Source organism: Entelurus aequoreus, linkage group LG11 (assembly GCF_033978785.1).
Source record: "Entelurus aequoreus isolate RoL-2023_Sb linkage group LG11, RoL_Eaeq_v1.1, whole genome shotgun sequence".
NCBI classification, from domain to species: Eukaryota; Metazoa; Chordata; class Actinopteri; order Syngnathiformes; family Syngnathidae; genus Entelurus; species Entelurus aequoreus.
This window is the reverse complement of record NC_084741.1, coordinates 74,845,518-74,867,991: the sequence shown is the minus strand read 5'-3', so window position 1 is coordinate 74,867,991 and position 22,474 is coordinate 74,845,518. Positions and strand designations below refer to the sequence as shown.

The 22,474-nt window shown below is 37.3% G+C and overlaps 1 protein-coding gene across 3 annotated transcripts in view; it reads right to left on the bottom strand.

The window, feature by feature from the left end:
* Positions 1–501: 501 nt before the first annotated feature.
* Positions 502–22,474, bottom strand: part of LOC133660470 (aromatic-L-amino-acid decarboxylase-like) — a 97,645-nt gene continuing 75,672 nt past the window's right edge. For all 3 annotated transcript variants that reach the window (XM_062063993.1, XM_062063994.1, XM_062063995.1), the window contains exons 9-14: positions 17,417–17,484; positions 15,885–15,961; positions 11,614–11,633; positions 11,398–11,496; positions 4,452–4,553; positions 502–4,251 (exon numbers count right to left, since the gene is read on the bottom strand). In XM_062063993.1, coding sequence (XP_061919977.1) covers positions 4,051–4,251; positions 4,452–4,553; positions 11,398–11,496; positions 11,614–11,633; positions 15,885–15,961; positions 17,417–17,484 — 567 coding nt within the window. In that variant the 3' untranslated portion in view covers positions 502–4,050. The remainder of the gene's footprint in view (positions 4,252–4,451; positions 4,554–11,397; positions 11,497–11,613; positions 11,634–15,884; positions 15,962–17,416; positions 17,485–22,474) is intronic.

Sequence of the window (22,474 nt, the reverse complement as noted above, 5' to 3'; positions counted from 1 at the left end):
AGTTACAAGCATCCCCGCCATTAGTGGCAGAAATGTCACATGGAAGATCGTAAGATCCGATCAAAACATCTGGTCCCACTCGCTAGCATTAGCTTATTGCTAAAGATGGGCATAACTTTGTTTTTCTAACCATGGTAAGAGGAAAAGTACTTAGAAGAATAATTTTAGGGCTGTTCATTAAATAAATAAAAAAATCATCAAAAACATGGCTGAGCTCATAGCCAACTTGGCGAAACAGAATGAATCCAATGCCAGCCAAAAATGTTAAAATACAATCTAAACCGCGGACATACCGTAATTTCCGGACTATAAGCCGCACCTGACTATAAGCCGCACCAGCTAAATTTAGGGGAAAACACAGATTGATCCATATATAAGCCACACCCTACTATAAGCCGCAGGGTTTTGATGTGTAATTACCGTAGTATATAGGGGTTCCTGCTACCACGGAGGGGAATGTCGGGACAGAGATGACTGTTTGGGAACGCAAAGCGTCCCATTTATTAACTATAAATCTTTCAATCATTCAATCAAACTTTCACATCTTTGACATGGCGAACAACATTCGTGCAGAGTACAAATAATACAACGGTGCAAAGTAATACAAAGTGCTCGCATGTACGTTATCAAAATAACCAGCCTACCGGTATATGAAAAGTCAGTCTTTAATCATTGTGTCATCGTCTTCCTCCTGCGTACTAAAACCACCGAAATCCTCTTCGTCGGTGTCGGAGAAAAACAGGCCGTAAATAAGCCGCACCCTTGTATAAGCCGCAGGGACCAGAACGAGGGGAAAAAGTAGCGGCTTATAGTCCGGAAATTACGGTATACACATTTGGAAAATCTGCAGATGGTGTGTTTGAGGAGCAGCTGAAAGGAGATACCGTAGAAGTACACTCTCTAAGGTAAATGTTGTACCTTATTATGACAACTGAAATTGTTAGTAGTACCTTCTATTGTATTGTTTTTATCCAATATGTATTAGTTAGAAATGTGTATTTATTTTTTAAAAGCATGTTACTTGTTAAAATTGAGCTGTTTTGGGGAGGCCAAGCAACAATTAAATAGATTTTATTCATTTCATAGGGAGACGTTTAGATACAAATGTTTTGAGTTAAGAGATTTGTCACAGAACTAATTAGGCTCGTAAGTTGAGGTACTCTATGCTGTTTTTAAAATAGAGATAAGCTCATAACCCTGCGAGGAATCGAAACATCTTGAACAACTACTGAAAGATGCTACTAAACCTTGTAATTTAATTAGGTGCATGTTTGGGAGCAACACTAATACTTGTGAAATAAGTGTATATGCAAAATAATAAAGTTAACATACTAAAATAAATGGACATATTTAGGCTGTTTGTCGTGTTAAATGTGTGAATGGATTGAACTACTATAAAAGTGTCGACTAAACTTAATTTTAAACTCTATAAAGTGAATCTAATGTGTGTATTCTGTGTTAATGAAGGGCAAGAAAACTGGTCCTTGCTGACAACAGGAGACTTTATTAATCTGATAAAAACATAGTAGCACATACTGTTTATAGCGAGAGAAAAGCGCAAAGAATTGCAACTGTCGCCTCCATAGACACAACATGACAAGTGTTGTTGCTCCCACGTTTACTGTGGAGCCAATTGAGAGCAAATCTCTGTTTAGCAACATGCAAACTATAACATCACCAGATGATCATATATGAATACAATATAGCATTTGACCTGAAGTTAATCTTTTTGTAGTAAATCTTTCAACGTTTCAACCAGCACAAGTTGATGTTGAAGGATAACCAATTCAATATGCAAAAGTGGTCAAAGGTCAGGTCCTTACGCTGTTTGGCTTCAAACTATGAGTTCTGACCTGCAATGCACATTTCGTTGATTGAACGATCACATTATGACTACAAATACGTTTAGCGTGATTGGTTGTCGTCTGCGACCACACTGGTCCAATTGTGCATAATGCCTTTGATCAAATATCCATCATTTATCTTGTAACTGTTGACAAATGAATGCACAGTATACATACTCATAAAAAAGTTAAATTAACTTTTTAAAAATGTAGTGTCCCTCACGAGCAAGTCACAGTGCAAGTATTTATGTTGTGCATACAATTGTACACACACCTCATTGACCCCAATATAAGACAGTATTCTTTTTCCAATGAAAAAAGTGGGGGAAATGGGTCCTACATTCTCAAGCAGTGTTGGACTATTTCAAAATTAACATTTTACCAGTTTACTTCCCAAAAAAGGTAATTAAACTAGTAAGGTAATTACTCCTTTATAAATGTAAATAAATACATAGGGAAAGTAATCATTGAGTTACTTTTTTTCCTAAATCTAAGACTCATGACGCTCACAAACGTCAGTTTTTACTAAATGTCACTGAATGCACCGTACATGAGTGTAATTGGTCGAAAATAAGGAAGTGCTGTGTGTGTGGAGTTGATACTAGTGTAATGTGCCACCTTTCACTGGGAACAGACACTTCTGAAGTCATTATTTGTAACAGCTACAACGGCGTCCGCGAAACCTATGCATGCAAACCAACAGGTGGCGCCAAACAAGTCGTCGCTTTTCTTCCTGTCACTCACACACACCCTCAAGAGTTTCAGCCGCAACACAGAGACCAAGGTTACGGTTCGTATTAGACCCTAAGCCCTAGGCATTATGATTAGGAGTGTCTTAATCCGATAGATATTGAGCCAATATCAGAAGGAAAAAAATCAGATGATATCGGCTTGCATCTAAAATCTCCGATACAAGTAGCCCTGCAGTGTGTTTACTTGTGCAAAAGCTGGACAGCCAGCAAAATATGTTCTTGCAGTATATTTTAGTGAAGTCGATAAACATGGTAGGGTATTGGCCACTGGGAGCTAGCAGCTACACAACAGCCAAGCACACAATTGCACACATGCTAGACATGCATAATAAACAATACTGCAGCCGAAAAACAGTACATTTGTCAATATAAACAAATATCAAATAATTATAAACGCATGTTACAGATACAAAGCCTTCAAGGCGGAAAAATAGGTGTCGACCAGCTCAGTGGCCTTGTGGTTAAAGTGTTCGCCCTGAGACTGGGAGGTTGTGAGTTCAAACCCCGGCTGAGTCATACCATAGACTACAAAAAATGGGACCCATTACCTCCCTGCTTGGCACTCAGCATCAAGGGTTGGAATCGGGGGTTAAATCACCAAATGATTTCCGAGCGCGGCCACCGCTGCTGCTCACTGCTCCCCTCACCTCCCGGGTGGTGAACAAGGGGATGGGTCAAATGCAGAGGGTAATTTCACCACACCTCGTGTGTGTGTGTGTGACAATCGTTGGGACTTTAACTTTAACTTTAGCATCATTCAACTTATTGTGTCATGAGCTAAACCTAAATATTACCAAAAGAAAAATAGCACTCCACTTCAATTTAGAGGCAGTCATGTTTGTTTTTCATACCTATAATTGTTCTGTTTGATTAATTTCACTTGATCAAGCCTTTTCTATTAAAAAAAACAATAGTATTTAAAACAATGTAAGTATCTGGCTGGTATCAGCTCTTAATTAAGACTCCAATATTGGTAGTGATAAAAGTTGTTATCAGGTCCTCCCCATGTATGACAATAAAAAGATAATGGTGATTAATGGGTTTTATGTATGGTGTTAGGTCTTTGATTTTGTCTTTTTTTCCGAAACAGTTCTCAAAATAAGAAATGTTTTATATTTGGGGTCAATCTCGGTGTTAACCAAAACAACGCGGCACTTACACAATTTGCAATACATTCATAAAGACCACAACAAATGCATTTGAAGTTCACCTGCACCATAACCATACACAGGGCGGAAGCTGCATAGGCAATAAATAAACGCACATGAATCGGAAATTAAAGCTAAATTGAGGTTGACTTGCAAATAAACCGAGGAGCGTGCGTCTTTGTGTATAAATTCAAAAATAAGAAGCAAAAAAAAAAAAAAATCACGGTTGTAATAAACCTGCGCATGCTTTTTGGTGCTCCTTTTATGACGCGTGGTATCTGCAACGTCAGCCTCACTACCTCGGACTCAATGAAAACCATCTTGCAGGAGTTCAAAGGTCAGCTGTGTGATGTGCCGCCACGCCTGCTGGATGTGGCGAGACTCGGTGGGCCGCGCACAAATGGCCAAGCGCAGCACGAAGCGTCCGGACAGATGACAAGGCACCAAGTGGATCTCACGGTTCTTCGTGATCCTCTTCAGCAGCTTCTGGTTCAGCTCATTGGAGCCCTAGGAAAGGTGGACAACACAGAAAAAGTCAAGGGCGAGGAAATTATATCTATAAGTGTTATCACGTGCTAACTCTGGGTTTTATTGCCCTTTATAGTCAGCGTGCACACAGTCACATATTCTTTACACTTAGTCAATTTCATTCTCCCAGTAGAAGCAGGAAAATATGATAACTTAGTTTTACTCAATATGAGCCTTACCTTCAGTCTGAAGCACACCAGACCCATGATGACCTCAGCACAGATCTCAAATCTCTTGTCTGCTCGTACTAAACTCTCAAACTCCTTGGCCAGCACCACTTGCTGTGGAAAACGACATCAAACAGTTTTTTTTAACTGTACATCCGCCTTATATTCATATTTTCCCCACACGTACTGATAGTAATCACAACTGCCAAAAAGACAAAGTGTGTAAACTGCCGCCAGGGGGCAGTACTGTATAAGTGAGTGTTGTTTAGTAAAAGTACTGCCTTTGTACTGTGTGGTGTACAGCTGAACATCTTTGTTGTAAGTACTTGCAGTAGAAAATAAATAACCCTCTTAAAAATAGTTCTTAAAAAAACCAAGTCATCTTTGCTTGTACTGAGCAAAAAAAAAAACTGCAATAACCCTCTTAAAAAGAGTTTTAAAAAAACAAGTCATCTTTGCTTGTAATGAGCAAAAAAAACAACCTGCCAATGGAACGAGTCTATTGTTTTGGGAAGATTTCTTGAAATAAGACATATTTAAGCTTTAAAAATCCAAGTGAGCTTGAAATCAGCATTAAAACATATTAGCTAAACTTACTAATAATGTAAATGTTTGTGTCTTGTGATGCTCCAAAGAAGTATTTTTTTCCTTTTAGATCTATTGTCTAAAAACAAGTTCTTATGTCTCACTAAAAAAATTTGATTTGTATTAAGTTTTAGATATTTTGACTATAAATTAGAACTCTATACTTGATTAGATTGTGAGTTTTTCCAGTGTAATAGTCTAACTATAAATCCGTATTTGAATAACAGATTATTAAAATATGTATCTCTTAACATAGCATTAATTTAGATTGGTATATTGAGTGCATTATAAATAAAATTTATATTTTCATGTAAAAAAAAAAATATATATATATATAAATATTATTAAACTTCCCATAGGGGTTGTGTTCAAATATTTTTATTATGTTGGATTTGTTGGGTCATTTAAACCAGTGGTTTTAAAATGGGGGTACTTGAAGGTATGCCAAGGGGTACGTGAGATTTTTAAAAAATGTCTGTCAAAAAGAACTGTGAAAAGAAATGCAACAATGCAACAATCAGTGTTGACAGCTAGATTTTTTGTGAACATGTTCCATAAATATTGATGTTAAAGATTTATTTTTTTGTGAAGAAATGTTTAGAATTAAGTTCATGAATCCAGATGGATCTCTATTACAATCCCTAAAGAGGGCACTTTAAATGATGATTACTTCTATGTGTAGAAATCTTTATTTATAATTGAATCACTTGTTTATTTTTCAACAAGTTTTTAGTTATTTTTATATCTATTGTTCCAAATAGTTCAAGAAAGACCACAACAAATGAGCAATATTTTGCACTGTTATACAATTTAATAAATAAGAAACTGATGACATAGTGCTGTATTTTACTTCTTTATCTCTTTTTTTCAACCAAAAATGCTTTGCTCTGATTAGGGGGTACTTGAATTAAAAAAATGTTCACAGGGGGTACATCACTGAAAAAAGGTTGAGAACCACTGATTTAAACGACTGTAAGTTTGCCGACTTGAAAAAAATGAATATAATTTTCAATAGACTTATACTAGTACCTCCAGGTACCTGTACTGTTACTCATCTCAGACCACCTCCCAACATTTGAATGACAGAGCGCTGCAAAATGAAACTAAGTACACATTCACAAAATTGCAACTTTTAAATGGTAGCTTTAATATTGTCATATACTGTATGCACTTTAATACACCAGGCAAGAAGGGGGAATGTTTAATATTGAATCATCATCATCTAAACCAGACCTGGGCATTCTGCGGCCCGCGGCCCACATCCGGCCCTTTGTGCGTCCCTGTCCGGCCCGCGTGAGGCCAATCATAAATTACAAAATAAATTTTAAAAAGTATCTATGTTAAGTGTGCATTAAAGCGGTGCTGCTTTTGTCTTGAAAAGCGTTATTTGTATTACTTCCGTGGGGACGTATGCTCCTGCGCGATTGTGAGTGAATGTGAACAGCGGCAATCACAAATTACAAAATACATTTTAAAAAACATCTATGTCGTGCGTGCAATACAACTGTGCTGCTTTTATTTTGAAAAGTGTTATTTATGGGCATATGTCCGTGTGTAACCTGTGAGTGAAGGTGCACAGAGACAAGTGATGCCCGGTTACCACCGAGATGTCAGCTCACGCTAAAAAAAGAAAAGTTGATGACGAATGCCGTGTTTTCAACAAGACATGGACTGCCAAGTATTTCTTTACAGAGATGAAAGGTAAAGCCGTGTGCTTAATTTGTGGTACCTTGCCTTGCTGTTTACTGTGTTCGGGGCCGACCTAAAAGGGCCATGACAATTAGGAGGGCCACAGGATTACAGCAACTGGTCACTTCAGAGGCGAATCATCAACATGGTCGCTGTGCTCTGTAAGTGTTGGCTTGTTTTACTTTAAAGGACTTTGTTTTTACTAAACTTCTATTCAGTGGTAAGTCAACATGTCCTTCGTAATCATTTTAGTTTGGTTTAGCAGCATTGCGGCCTTGTCCATTCAAAAACCCACAGAGATAATTGCTCATTTAGCATCGCTTCAAACGCTGTCATTGTCGTAGATTTATGGCCACATTTTTAATACCACTGTACTATTTTAAGTTCATATTGTATTGTGCCTGATTTACCAAAGGTTTGAATGTATTTTTAATAACACGTGCGAACTTCATAGTAAATCAGCTTTGCGTGTGTTAAGTTCATGGGCAGAGGATTGTGTCTTACAGGACCATCAATCAGTCAAAGTGTATTTATACAGCCTTTAATCACAAGTGTCTCAAAGGGCTGCAAAAGCCACAACAACATTCTCGGCTCAGATCCCACATCAGGGCAAGAAAAAACTCAACCCAGTGGGATACAATGAGAAACCTTGTCCGTTCGCATCGCCCCCCATTGAAAATAGGAATTATGCTATTATTATGCTAAATACAATTCTTGACATTAGGTTGGATCCAAGACATGAACATACACCTACCTTTAAAAGCTGCAAACTTCGAAGCGCGATGTGGCAAAACTGTGTTACAATACTTATTGGGTGGAAGTCTTTAACATTTAGTTTTATATTTCACGTTTATAGATTTAATGTACTGTAACCTTTATATTCAACAGTTAGATTTACAGTAACATTTGTTTATATTTAACATGTATATAAAACATTTAGATGTAACATTTATTTTTACATTTAACATTAATATTTATCATTTGGATTTAGATTTAACATTCATATTCACCATTTAGCTTGAAGTTGACATTTAAAACGTAACACATATTTAACATTAGGATATAATATTTATATTTATACTAAACATTCAGATTAAACCTTCAGAATTAGATTTAACTTTAAATGTATCATTTATATTTACAATTGAATTTTTACCTCTAATTTTATTTAAAAAATGAGCTAAAGGTGAAAAAAGAAAAAATAGAGGTTATCCAACTATTCAAAATATATCACAACACATATATATATATATATATATATATATATATATATATATATATATATATATATATATATATATATATATATATATATATATATATATATATATATATATATATATACATCCTGAAAATATGCAAACAAAACTGTGTTTAGATAATTGATACTTCAAACTTGCATACATAAATCTTAAGGAATATAACATAACTTGGCTTCTGAGAGCTTCAAAATGTAATGAATAAAATGCTAAAGTTGGTGATAAACAAGCAATTATTTTAATAATTAAATATGGTAATTTTTAATGAATTATTATGATGATTCAAAATGAATTATTTCAAATATGTTTATTTTAATGTATAATTCTATGGCTGGATGTAATAAGGAGTCAGAAAAAATACAAATAAAAATACAATTAATGTTGATGTTTTTAGCAAAATATAGTAAAAATGTATTTAGTTGTTTTTTTTTAAATTAATAAATATTTTTAGGGCCTCAGCCCTGGTTGAATGACGTCACTCACTTTTATTTAGGCATCCCATAGAAGTCAGCCCTAGCATGTAGCGTGTTTCACAGATTGTATTAAAGACCCAAGTGGGGCCACAAACAAACCTTGTTTGGGGCCACAAAAAGTGTAGAACTAGAACCGACTAGTTCTAACTGAACGTCATCATGTCATATCAGAAAGAGAAATTATTTCCTTTTCTACAGTCCATGTCTTCTAGAAACAGACAAGGATGCACAGCACAATCTGAAGTAATATGAAATGATGTATGGCTGCAGGGATCAATGCTGTTCGTTTTAAAAATGGAGCGTAAACTCAAAACAGGCTTATTTGATTGACAGAGCAGACTGGAGGGAGCGATGAGGAAGATGAGGCGGAGAGACAAGCATGCAGAAATGAAACATCCTGGGTGAACACAGTTGTTGTGGGGAGGACGAGGATGGGGAACCGTAGGAAAAGGTTACTATGAAAAGGAATCTAGAGACCAGTCAGCAGACACGTGAGTGATAGGATGTGCCGATGCAAACAGACGAAAAAGAAATGCACTGACAAGAACGTGATGCTATAAGGAGGATGTAAGGAGGGGGGGCTGTGAGGAGGGGGATGACATTTCCCATAATGATCAGGAATATGTGATTGAAATGACAGAAATGTTATTCCAGTCAAGAAAGAGAAAGGAAGAAGTGATCAATGGAAGATTGAACATGACAGCATGTGGCAACACAACTTATAAAATTACATTCTTATTCATTGACTGTTAATACCAAAGTGTAATCAGCTTGTCAACAATCAGGAACACGACATGAAAAACGTTACGTAAATCACTCAAATAAAAGTCATGTTGCTTCACTTTAAGATTTTTTATCAGTCAAGTATTGCCTCACAAAATTGAGCAACAACACAATAATGAAAAAATGTTCTGGACAGAAAAGGTTGAACTTTGCAGTTGTTGAAAAGCTTAAAGGGGAACTGCACTTTTTTGGGAATTTTGCCTATCATTCACAATCATTATGAGATACAAGAACACGTCATTTTTTACTTAAAGATTTTTAAAATAAAAAAACGCTTGAATGATGCGGGTAATGGGAGTCACCGTTGTAGCCTTCAAAGCCCTCTAAAACAACCTCAAAACACGTTCATAACAATATGGAATATGTTCAATATTTACCGTATTTTTATTATTTGTAACTAATTTCTTCCGTGCATTGATTTTTGTTTCCATAGCAGCGCACGTCTGACTTCTGGCAACATGTGTGTTCCTACTTCCGGAATCAAACATGAGTGTGTGTTCTAATCATGGCAGACTTGGTAACAGACAACAAAGGCGAATATTTTTGGACAAATGAGGATTCGCAACCTTATTTTTTTGAAGGATGAACTACTGCACGAAGAAGAGGGTGAGACGTTGGAGCAGACGGAAGCTGGGAGAGGGGGATGAAAGCGATTTGACACTATAAATATGAACTTCGTGTTGACATAGAAGCTAGCTTATCTCTTGCCGTAGTTGGCTTTTACGGCTAATACCGTAGCACGCCGACTTATTACAACACTAGAAAAGTTGTTATTGCTCTTACAATAACAATGTCGCTCCAGTTTGGTTATTATACAGGTTACGGAACACAAATGAAGTATTGTTGACAGTTTTTGGATGCATTTTAAAAGTGATTTAGAGTCTAAATGGATTGCACCCATTAGCTGCATTGCTAGCCACCAAGAACGAGCCGCTTTTTATATGTTAGAATGCAAAAAAAACAAAAAACTTTTGTCTTCTTGTCTCTCTTAATGATTGTAAACGATAGTTCCTCTTTAACAGAACGTGAAGTGTTTGACCTTCTTTCTACCGTTCTTATTCTCCGGCAGGGCCGTAACCAGGATTTGACAAATACGGAGGTCTAAAAAATGGTGGTCCAAGAAGAGCTTTGAAAGGCTGAAATCATGAGATTTTCCAGCACTGTATAAATATTACCTTGAGCAACACAATGAATTATCCACTTTTTTAAATTACTATGCTGAAGTTAAGCATATCAAGCAATGCCAACATCATTAAAACATCAAATTTGGTAACATTACTTCAACTCCGACATGGACTTGCACTCACGACTTTCTGCCTTGAAGTGCATGTCCTAGTCACACGCGCCACTAGAGCCACCGGAAGTAACGGGAGAAATGTATCTTAATGTTCTAATCAGTGACAGAGCATGACGTGTCCAGGAATATGTTTGGGGTAAAATTTAGTATAGTTTACATTTGACATGTGCTTCTTCACACAACACGCCCCAACCCACGGATAGCGAAGCTGTACGCACAGCGCGTGTTCTGCGCGTAAGGTGGGGCGGCACCTGACTGACATGACGGTATTATACCAGCGATTAGACAGCGATTCACATCAATTTCATTCAGGCGAAACCTACATAAGAGACGTCAGCATATTTTCATGATAACGGTATATCACAGCACATTTCAGATCGGATGATATTTAAAGTAAAAGTGGACTTCATTGTGTTACGTTGTTGTCTGGCGTTGTAGCGGGTTCAGCGGTGCATGACCAAAGATGGTATATTGTAAGAGGATGATCTACCGCATTGTGATGTACAGCGCACACGATGTGCCACACAAAGTATTTTTGCTATCGGTTATATCCTCTTCTAAAAAAAAATATATATAGAGGACATGACCTCGGTGTCCTCAATGGTAGTTACGACCATGTTCTCTGGTAGAACAGATGGGTTTTAATGTGTTCATGAGCGAGGACAAAACAGTGTTGGAAACAAATACGCGAAACAAAAATGTCATAGTTTTCATACTGCATAAACCAGCTATAATCTACGTATTTCTATGAAGAAATACATACAGATTATTATCATTTGAAATAGGCAAGCTTTGCATTGAAATTTCAGAAGATATCAGAGTTTCAGAGAAGAATATTCATCTATAATAGCAAGTGGTGTGACATGACATACCTTACGTATATGAGCTTGTAGTCCATTGAGTCCGTACATACGAAAGACAAACCACATTTTTAGCGCGCGGAATCGTCTGCCCAGTGGAATCTGCCAGTGCTGAAAGGGAAAACATGTTTGTGGTTTTTTGAGGGGGCAAAGGGACAGGAAGGTATTGTTTTGTTTTTTTCCAGATAAACAGATATGGGGTTTTTTTTCAACTAAAAAATAACTTACCCTGTAATCCGTCACCAAACCTGTAACGGAAAGACAGTCATTTGGTGCGTGATGTAATGAATATGTTGAATCTTGTCTTGTCTGACTTTCAACCGGTGACTTAATCACGGTTATATCATAGCAGGAAGGGCTAATATGTGTCACAATGCTGTGCATTTTGGTACCGGTACCAACATGTATTTCGATACTTTTCTGTATTTTTCGATACTTTTCTAAATAAAGGGGACCACAAAAAATTGCATTAATGGCTTTATTTTAACAAAAAATCTTACGGTACATTAAACATATGTTTCTTATTGCAAGTTTGTCCTTAAATAAAATAGTGAACATACAAGACAACTTGTCTTTTATTAGTAAGTAAGCAAACAAAGGCTCCTAATTTAGCTGCTGACGTATGTATGCAGTAACATATTGTGTCATTTTTCATTCTATTATTTTGTCAAAATTATTAAGGACAAGTGGTAGAAAATGAATTATCAATCTACTTGTTCGTTTACTGTTAAAATCTGCTTACGTTCTCTTTTAACATGGTCTATCTACACTTCTGTTAAAATGTAATAATCACTTATTCTTATGTTGTGTGGAGGATTTACATTAGTTTTAGATGATACCACAAATTTGGGTATCAATCCGATACCAAGTAGTTACGGGATCATACATTGGTCATATTTAAAGTCCTCATGTGTCCAGATACATATTTCCTGAGTTTATAAACATAATATTAATTTTAAAAAAACGAAAGAAGATTTTGTGATGCTAAAAAATATCGATCTAATCATAGTAGTATCGACTAGATACGCTCTTGTACTTGGTATCATTACAGTGGATGTCAGGTGTAGATCTATCAATGGCGTTTGTTTACATTGTGACGCCTGTGAGCTACGGTGTGTAGTGAAGCATGTTTAGCTATTCTTCGTCCTGCAGGGATGATACTTGTAAGAAACATATTTTATTTGTCGCCATGGAGGCGAAGATTAGTGATTTAGAAGTACTTACAACACTGCAGACTGCGGATGGACTTTATCCGCTAGCTAGCTAGCCATGTCTTAAAGCACCTCTTCCTGAGGGCGTTTCAGTGCTATAGCTTCACCTTTATCATGAGTTTTTAAGCCAAAATGCGTCCGTTGTCCATTTTCTGTTTACACACTGTGTCTGCTTGTAAGTACTCCATGATTGTGTGCTGCGGAACATGCTCCTCTGCTTGTAAACCAGTAATGACACGACGTGACGACGACTGGGGACGGGGGACCGGTACTTTTTAGAGGCGGTATAGTACCGAATATGATTCATTAGTATCGCGGTTTTATACTACTACCGGTATACCGTACAACCCTAGTAGGGAAGAATCCAAGATGGAGAGTAGAACAGTTCTTTACTGGTCAAATGCAATTACAAATGCACTCCTCAAACGGGAGGTAACAAAAGGCGACGGTGCAAGAAGGAGAAAACAAATGGGCACCGTGGCAAAATTAAAACTGCTAGATACAAAAAAAAATGACTAAACTCGGGTAGAGTTGCAAGACGTGCTAGAGACAACAACACCAAGCGGGATGGCACTGGGAGTGACCAAGATAGCATTAACACTAGTAGCTGTAGAGAAGTCACCAGGCATGGAGGGCCATGCAGGGAGTGGAATCGCCAAGTGCCATCCAGCTGACAAGATGCTGCTTAAAAAGGACAAGGGCAAATTTGATGCAGCTGGCCGTGTCTCACAACTCCGCCCACAAGGAGAACACAGGAACAGAGCAGGGGGAGAAATGCAGTAAATAACAAAAGATAAACTGCACAAATAGAGGTGAACTGAAAATATAAACCACAAGGTGGCAGCAAGCGGAGACAAAATGTTGTTGTTTTTTATCTCAGGTAATGTGAATGTATCATTAATAGTAGGGTGTCTTAGAATAGTCGTTGATTCGATTCGGAGGAGTCTGAAATTCATTATAATTTAGAATTAACTTTCACCAACTTAGAGGTTGAAGCGGTAGACCACCAGCTTAATATATCAATAAAGCAGCATAAGCTAGATAGCTTTCGGCACCACTAAAAATAGTTTGTCTGCGTTAGCGCTTATAATAACAATACCACTAATACTTGGTTAATCTTCAGGTCACGAAATGTATATAGAATATTGTTGGCGGTTTTTAGATGTTTTTTTAGAGGGTTTTATGGGCGCAATAGTGAGACACATAACAGAAAGCAAATGAAGCCAGTGTGTGCAATGATTGCACCTGCTGCAAAAGTTTAAATTAAGTTCAAGTGAGCAAGTTCACAGCACTTAAAATATAACTTTGTAACGGATGAGAGTGAAACATGTAAGCCCTTGAAACAGTAACCATCCATTCCTCCCCCTACCTCCTGCCAGATAACACTCATTGACAAGGTAGTGGATTTTGTTGTTATTTTTTAACTTTACAATCACATTTTGTGCCTAAGTATTATGTGTCTGTTTGATGTGTAGCGTTATGTTCTTTTTAATAACTTTCAAAGGAGTTTCTGACAAGAGCTATTGTTTTTTTTTATGGCAGATATGTATTCATTTTTGTAACATTTGTTTTCATATCTTATTTCAACCCAAAGAGAGGGAATACTCTGGTTTTGCCAGATGATTAACAAACTGTTAGTATCCACAACTCACATTTTGTATTAAAATTGTTTGTTCATCTGCATCTCCAATTTTAATCGTATGAGTTGAGGAAGCAGTACAATACAAGAATCAGTATTTCTGATAAGCGGTAGACAATGAATGGATATATGCCTTTTTTAGTTGGTGACATGTTGTGTTGCAGGTGTAGTCATCCCACACCCACGATATTGTCACAGTGATCACAAAAGCCACAAGCTACCAGCTCATCCCTGCAAGATGAAGGCCCGTGTTTACCACTGCTAATAAGCACTTATTAGATTGGAGGGTCCAGATTGAGTGAGTGAGGCTTTTGTCAGGCGCCTAAGTGTGCCGGGTGGTGGGCTCGCGGCTTTCTGTCCGAATGCTTATGTGTCAGACAAATTACAGTACAAAGCTCCAGGAGCACATATATATATATATATATATATATATATATATATATATATATATATATATATATATATATATATATATATATATGTATATATATATATTTATATATATACACCATGTATATATATATATCCATCCATCCATCCATCCATTTTCTACCGCTTATTCCCTTCGGGGTCGCTGGAGCCTATCTCAGCTACAATTGGGCGGAAGGCGGGGTACACCCTGGACAAGTCGCCACCTCATCGCAGGGCCAACACAGATAGACAGACAACATTCACACTCACATTCACACTAGGGCCAATTTAGTGTTGTCAATCAACCTATCCCCAGGTGCATGTCTTTGGAAGTGGGAGGAAGCCGGAGTACCCGGAGGGAACCCACGCAGTCACGGGGAGGACATGCAAACTCCACACAGAAAGAGCCCTATATAGCAATAGGGCAGCACGGTGCCCTATATATATATATATATATATATATATATATATATATATATATATATATATATATATATATATATATATATATATATGCCAAACGTTTGGACACACCTTCTCCTCATTCAATGCGTTTTCTTTATTTTCATGACTATTTACATTGTAGATTGTCACTGAAGGCATCACAACTATGAATTAACACATGTGGAGTTATGTACTTAACACTAAAAAGGTGAAATAACTGAAAACATGTTTATAGCCACCATTTGCTCTGATTACTGCTTTGCACACTCTTGGCATTCTCTCGATGAGCTTCCAGCACACCTGTGAAGTGAAAACCATTTCAAGTGACTACCTCTTGAAGCTCATCAAGAGAATGCCAAGAGTGTGCGAAAAAATAATCAGAGCAAAGGGTGGCTATTTTGAACAAACTAGAATATAAAACATTTTTTCAGTTATTTCACAGTACATAAGTACATAACTCCACATGTGTTCATACATAGTTTTGATGCCCTCAGTGACAATCTACAATGTAAATAGTCATGAAAATAAAGAAAACGCATTGAATGAGAAGGTGTGTCCAAACTTTTGGCCTATACAGTATATATTTATATACATACACATATATATATATATATATATATATATATATATATATATATATATATATATATATATATATATATATATATATATATATATACAGTATATAGATATGATATCAGAACTCAATCCAATGGGTGTCAACATGACTGTGTTATGATTTAGAAGAATATTGATTATTATGTGACATTGTAGTTTAGGCAAACTGATGCTACCTGACTCCTGGTTCTCATGTTTTAGGTAAAGTGGTTCCACCTTGAAGGCGCCAATCATGTCCTGTCTCTTCTTCACCCTGTTAAATAAAGTTGACAAGCAGAATAGACATAGAGATATATATTAATATAGCATGGTTTATTTCAGCAGTGGCGCAAATTTCAATAAACACTGGGGAACATTTCCTTACTGTTGTTTTACTTGTTTCCCACTGTATTATCATATCATATTTTCAATAGCTATCCATTTATCCAGATTCTATATTCACATGTGAGCTGAAGCCTGATGCAGCTGACTTTTGCCGACAGGCGGGGTTACACGCTGGACGGGTCAGCAACCAATCACAGGACACATATAGACAAACAACTATTTACCCTCACATTCACACTTATGGACAATTTAGAGTCTCCCAAAAACTTAGCAACACACAAACTCCACAATTAATTCTCTCGGGGTGAACTTTGCTAAAAGCTGTTTGCATTAGTTTTTAATTACAGTAGTACCTTAACTTAAGAGTTCCCCAACTTTAGAGTATTTTGAGATAAGAGCTTTCCTTTGGCTAATAATTATGCTTCGAGTTAAAAGCAAAAATCTGAGGCTCAAACATCCCCGCCATTAGTTGGCGTAGCAAATGTCACAGTGAACCTTGTAAGATCTGCACAAAATATCTGGCCTTACTTGTATCACTACTAGTCTGCATCATACTGAAGCAGAATGAGTCCAACGCCAGCCAATAATGTTAGAAAAAATATCTAAACGGTGGACATCTATCCAAGAAATTTGGAAAAGCTGCTGATGGTGTGTTTGATGGAGCTGGAAGAAGATACCGTAGAAGTCCACTCTCCAATATACATGCTGTACATTAGTATTACATTACTTCATAGAACTACAGTAGTTGTTCGTACTACATTCTGTTGTATTATTTTCAACGTTTGTTTTTCTTTTGAAAAGGCATGTCACATGTTAGAACTGTGCTGTTTTGGTGGGCCAAGCACCAGATAAATGTATTTCCATTCATTTCAACAAGCGACGTTGATTTGAGATACAAGGGTTTTGAGTTGAGAGCATCGTCACAGAACCATTTAAGCCGGTAAGTTAAAGTACTACTGTAATACATCACTGAAACGCCTCATGCTTTGACTACACTTCATTAAATTTTGCAGTGTTTCTGTGTGTTCTTTCTGTGGCCACTTTGGCTGTCACAAAGAAGGTTGACATTTATTTATTACTGTAAGTTTGTGTACTTGGCTGTGTCTCCATTTTATCAGGAGCAACATGTGATGGCTGAGCCATATTTCCTTCATGTGCAGAACCGGCAGAAAAACATGAAAGGCTGAGTTCTATTTTTATAGTGTAAACAACTGAGGTGTTGATAGAGTTCGTCCTTATTGTGTGCTAAGGAGGAGTTTATGTAATTTGTATGATAGTCGCTTTTGAGAACAAATACAAGTACCTAGAAATACAGAAGGTGCTTTGCTTTTTATTGTTAGACGGTAATGTTTGGATACTGAATGTGGTCACTTGAACTTCTTACCACATGGTAGAGCAGTCAAAGTTGATTAAAAGCCATTTGTGTGCGTTCATGTTGAAAGAGTCTGCAAACTGTAACAGAAAAAAAAGACATTTGTCATTGCAAAATGTAATTAAATAACTCCAAAATTATGAAAATGGAATATTTTAATAGTGTTTGCATCGTTATTTTTATAAATAACAGCATCAACCCATTTGCAGCGTAAAATCCCTGAAACGTCCCCAGCAACGCATTACAGGCAGTTTGTCCAAGGCACGTCACTTAGGGGGGGCTGCACTTTCTGAAAAGGCTGTTTTGGCCCCCTGCACTTTTTATCGGCCAAAAATAATGCTACGCTATTTTGAATGGAGACGAGCCAAGTACTAGCACCAAGAGGAAAAATGGATGCTCACGTTGAAGCCCGTTTCCCTTTAGACCACCTACAAGCTCACTGATTGGTTCTGTGGTGCTGACGTTTCTTGCAAACGTGACATCGCAACAGCAGGGGGGCTACGATTCGTCCACAGTGTCGACAATAATCAATATTAATAATTAATAATCAACCCATTTGAGGGTAAAATCCCTTAAACGTCCCGAGCAACGCATTACAGGCAGTTTGTCCAGGGACGTCATTTAGGGGGGGCTGCACTTTTTGAAAAGGCTGTTTTGGCCCCCTGCACTTTTTATCGTCCAAAAATAATGCTACGCTATTTTGAATGGAGACGAGTCAAGCACTAGCACCAAGAGGAAAAATGGACGCTCACGTTGAGACCCGTTTCCCTTTAGACCGCCTACAAGCTCACTGATTGGTTCTGTGGTGCTGACGTTTCTTGCAAACGTGACATCGCAACAGCAGGGGGGCTACGATTCGTCCACAGTGTCGACAATAATCAATATTTGTCGCCGAAAATAGTCAGTGACGTTTATGTTTTTCTGGATGGAAACAAAAATCCGTGCGTCAGCAGTAACAGCAAGAGAAAAATGGCCGAGGCCACTGGTAACAACACCACATGGGAAAAAACAAAAGTATGGAAACATTTCATCCTAAACACGTCAAAGACACAAATAACTTGCTAATTTTGCGAAGCGGACCCTACTTTTCATGGCAGTGCATCTATGGTGCGGGATAATTTACATCCCGACTTTTCTCTGTAAGATAGTTAGCTTGTTAGCTAGCTAGCTAACAACAGAGAGACGAAGTTGTGTGAAAAATATATTTAACTATCATTTTACCCGAAGTTTGCCAGCTAAAGTATGTCTACATATCATCATTATCATCACAAAATGCTCTTTTTTGAGGAAGCTAGACAGATTTTTTGTTTGTTTTTATTACTGCTATTTCAACTGTGCGTTGTTTAATTGACAATGAATATATATTAATATATTGAATTGATACTTTTTTATCAGCACTTTGGCTGTACTTACTTTAAAATGGACTAACGTTTAAAAAAAAAGCTATTAGAGCAGCACAGAGACAGTATAAATAGGTATTTCTAAATGAAGTAGTCATGGTTATTGTTAGTTGGCACAGGCCTAAAAATATCTTAAAACTAAATTTAAAAGCCACTAAATTGGTGTACACTTCATAATCCGATTAGTCGACTGATTGTTAAAATTGTCAATGACTAGTCGACTATGAAAATTGTCATTAGTTGCTGCCTAATACAGCAGCTGGACAATTGGATGTAGGTGGAGAGAAGAGATATCCTTCAAACGCTAACATGACTCACGAGCAAGACGACATTAAAACAAGAGGAGCTTGAAGGTGATCATGTTGTTGACATAAAAATGAATAGCACAAACACCCCAGCTGTCAATCTCTGGTGGCGCAATGGCTCAAGTCCTTTCCTTTTGTTGCAGAGGACCGTGCTTTGCCAGGGCATACGAGGTAAACATTAAACAAAATCATCATGCGATCTTGGAAAAACCAATTGTTGTACATAAAATACATGTTGGAACAATTTGTTCCCCATGTACGTTTGTAGTTCAAAACATGCATTTAGTCGCTTCAAGCCACGCCCTCTTTACTCAAGCCAATTCTGTCCTCCTACGCATCGGAAATAAAAATGTCATACCCTCCGTCACGCATGCGTAAATAGGCAGTTGATGACCAGTTGCAGAACCAAACAATTCAATATGGAGGACGCTACATGGTAAATGGGTTATACTTGTATAGCGCTTTTCTAGCTTTTTAAGGAACTCAAAGCGCTTTGACACTATTTCCACATTCACCCATTCACACACACATTCACACACTGATGGCGGGAGCTGCCATGCAAGGCGCTAACCACAACCCATCAGGAGCAAGGGTGAAGTGTCTTGCTCAAGGACACAACAGAAGTGACGAGGTTGGTAGAAGGTGGGGATCGAACCAGGAACCCTCAGGTTGCTGGCACAGCCACTCTCCCAACTTCGCCATGCCGTCCCCCATGGGAAATTTGCCTACAAAAAACTATGGCGGAAGAGTCGATGGACATAAAGTATTATGCAAACTCTGCAGGGAGTTGTTTTCTTTCACCGAAGCACATTCAGCTAAAAATTATAATCATTAGACAGCAGTGGTTAAAAGAGTAAACTATGACCCTTGAGCCTGTTTATGACAAACATAAGGAAAATCAATAATCTCCCTTACTTGTTGGCTCTACATTTGAGAGAATGTGTACTTAAAGGAAAACCTCCTAATGGGCATGATGCCACCACTGACCCTGCCCTACGTCCTGTAGATGACCCCAACCCGTGTTTAAAATATCGACCTTGATTTGATCTCATGATGGGGTTCGGACACTTCTGATTACTGGTCAACAATGGTACTGTATACTATGGGATGGTTGAGACCTTTCAAATGTCTCATTGAAGTTAGCTGCTGATTTGTTTTTCATTCATCATCAAACTGGGAAAAGTGCCAAAGCAACAACACCCTAACTAATCTACATACTGTATGACATGACAACCGTTGCACCAACAGACTTCATTGTGCAGACTAAAGAAGGCAATACAATATTTGAAAAGCAGGGAGGCTTCATTCAAAGTGAGACAAATATTTTCATATCTGCTTCCAGTCGCCTATCTTTCGTAATATCCTTTTCTCCACCTGCACCCATCGCAATAAGAGACGGCATAACAGGAAACAATGTTGTCATACCACCTGATGCCGGCTTGTGCATCACCCCTGGCAACCATCTATCATCTATCCTGCTGCACTCTCATTCAAAGGGGCTCTTTATATGGCCTGTACTTTTAAATACAGCTTGTTTGTGCCATGAAGTGCATGTATTCGTCCAGCTTGGGCATGTTCTCTGTTGTTTGAACGCGTGTGTCTAATATAGACTGATATATAAAGGTCTAACGCCGCCTCAGGAAATTACTCTGGCCTTATCTCTGCATCTGTGCACAGATGGGTAGCAGCAGCCTCAAAAAGCAGACACGACGCCGCTACAGCCGATTCCTATTACTCACTCTTACGCGCCTCCTACTTGACATTAACGCCACGCCGTTTTCAAACAGGAACAAAGCATCAGGATATAGCCGGTAACGATATATGCAATTAAGTGTTTGCTTTCATAAATGTGATGAGTGATATTTCATGCAGATCAGTAGCAACACGTTCATGAACATATTTGCACAATGAGGAACACTTCAGGGTTTCCAAAAAACTATTCCACACATTTTTGCAGCATAACATTTGAAAAATATATGTATGCACTATGCAGTAGGGTTGCGCAACATAGGTGATATGAATTACATAAACGACCATACAGCTTTTATGGTATCGTGATAATGCATGTTTATGACACATTCTGGATGTGTCCTGCAAATTTGACAGCGCAATGTAGTGTCCTTGCTAGCGGCTAATGACCCTCCACAGTGCAAAGCCACTTCCGAGTCAGTAATCCTCGCCTCCATGGCAGCAAAAAACGTATAAGTGCCATTAACACTGGAGGACGAGCAATAGCTAAACATGCTACATTACTGTACATACTGTAGGTGGATATTCGAACCACAAGCTCGAGCCCTTAAATGTAAACAAAGGTGGGCGGATTGATACAAATATTGACAGTAACGATACCAAGTATTATATAATTATATGGTTAATACTACAATGGTTACATCAACATTTTTAACTATCAATAAATATTTTGTAGTTTTTGTTATTGTTTACAAACCCAGGAAATAAGTCCCTGGACACAGGAGGGCTTTAAAGGCAAACATGATTTAAGTCAGAGCCAATAGAAGGAATTAATTAAAATATTAAATAGCTATTGTTACACCACCCTCCTGTGTTTTTGTCTGATTATAATTGTGATCAAAAATGTAATATTCAATGATCTAGAAAATTTGAAGTACCAGCGTTACTATGACCATTACTGTGCCTGTAATTACTTGGTATTGGATCGATACTTAAATTTGTAGTATCGGCCAAAACTGTTATAAACTATCCAAACAACAAAATAATAAGTGCTTGTTACATTTGAACAGGAGTGTAGATAAAATCAGGAAATAACCAACTATTAACAGGAAATTAGCAAGTACATTAATACTAGTTTTGAGAAAGTAATGGAACCAAAAATGATGCAATATTTACCACATTAATTAGCAGCAAAATTAGTAGCCTTTGTAACACGTTTTGAAATGGTTATTTTATCATTTATATACCCAAGAATATATCGTGATATACAGTATATCGTTATCGCAGGAGGCTGTAATATATATTGCAATACAGATCTTAGGCAATATCACCCATTCTTAGTATGCAGTATGTAACATTAATATAATATCTGTATAACATCTAGTGCAGTTCTACCCTTACACACACATATATATATATATATATATATATGTATATATATATATATATATATATATATATATATATATATATATATATATATATATTAGGGGTGTGGGAAAAAATCGATTCGAATTCGAATCGCGATTCTCACGTTGTGCAATTCAGAATCGATTCTCATTTTTTAAAAATAGATTTTTATATTTTTTTATTTTAATTTTATTTATTTTTTTAATTAATCAATCCAACAAAACAATACACAGCAATACCATAACAATGCAATCCAATTCCAAAAC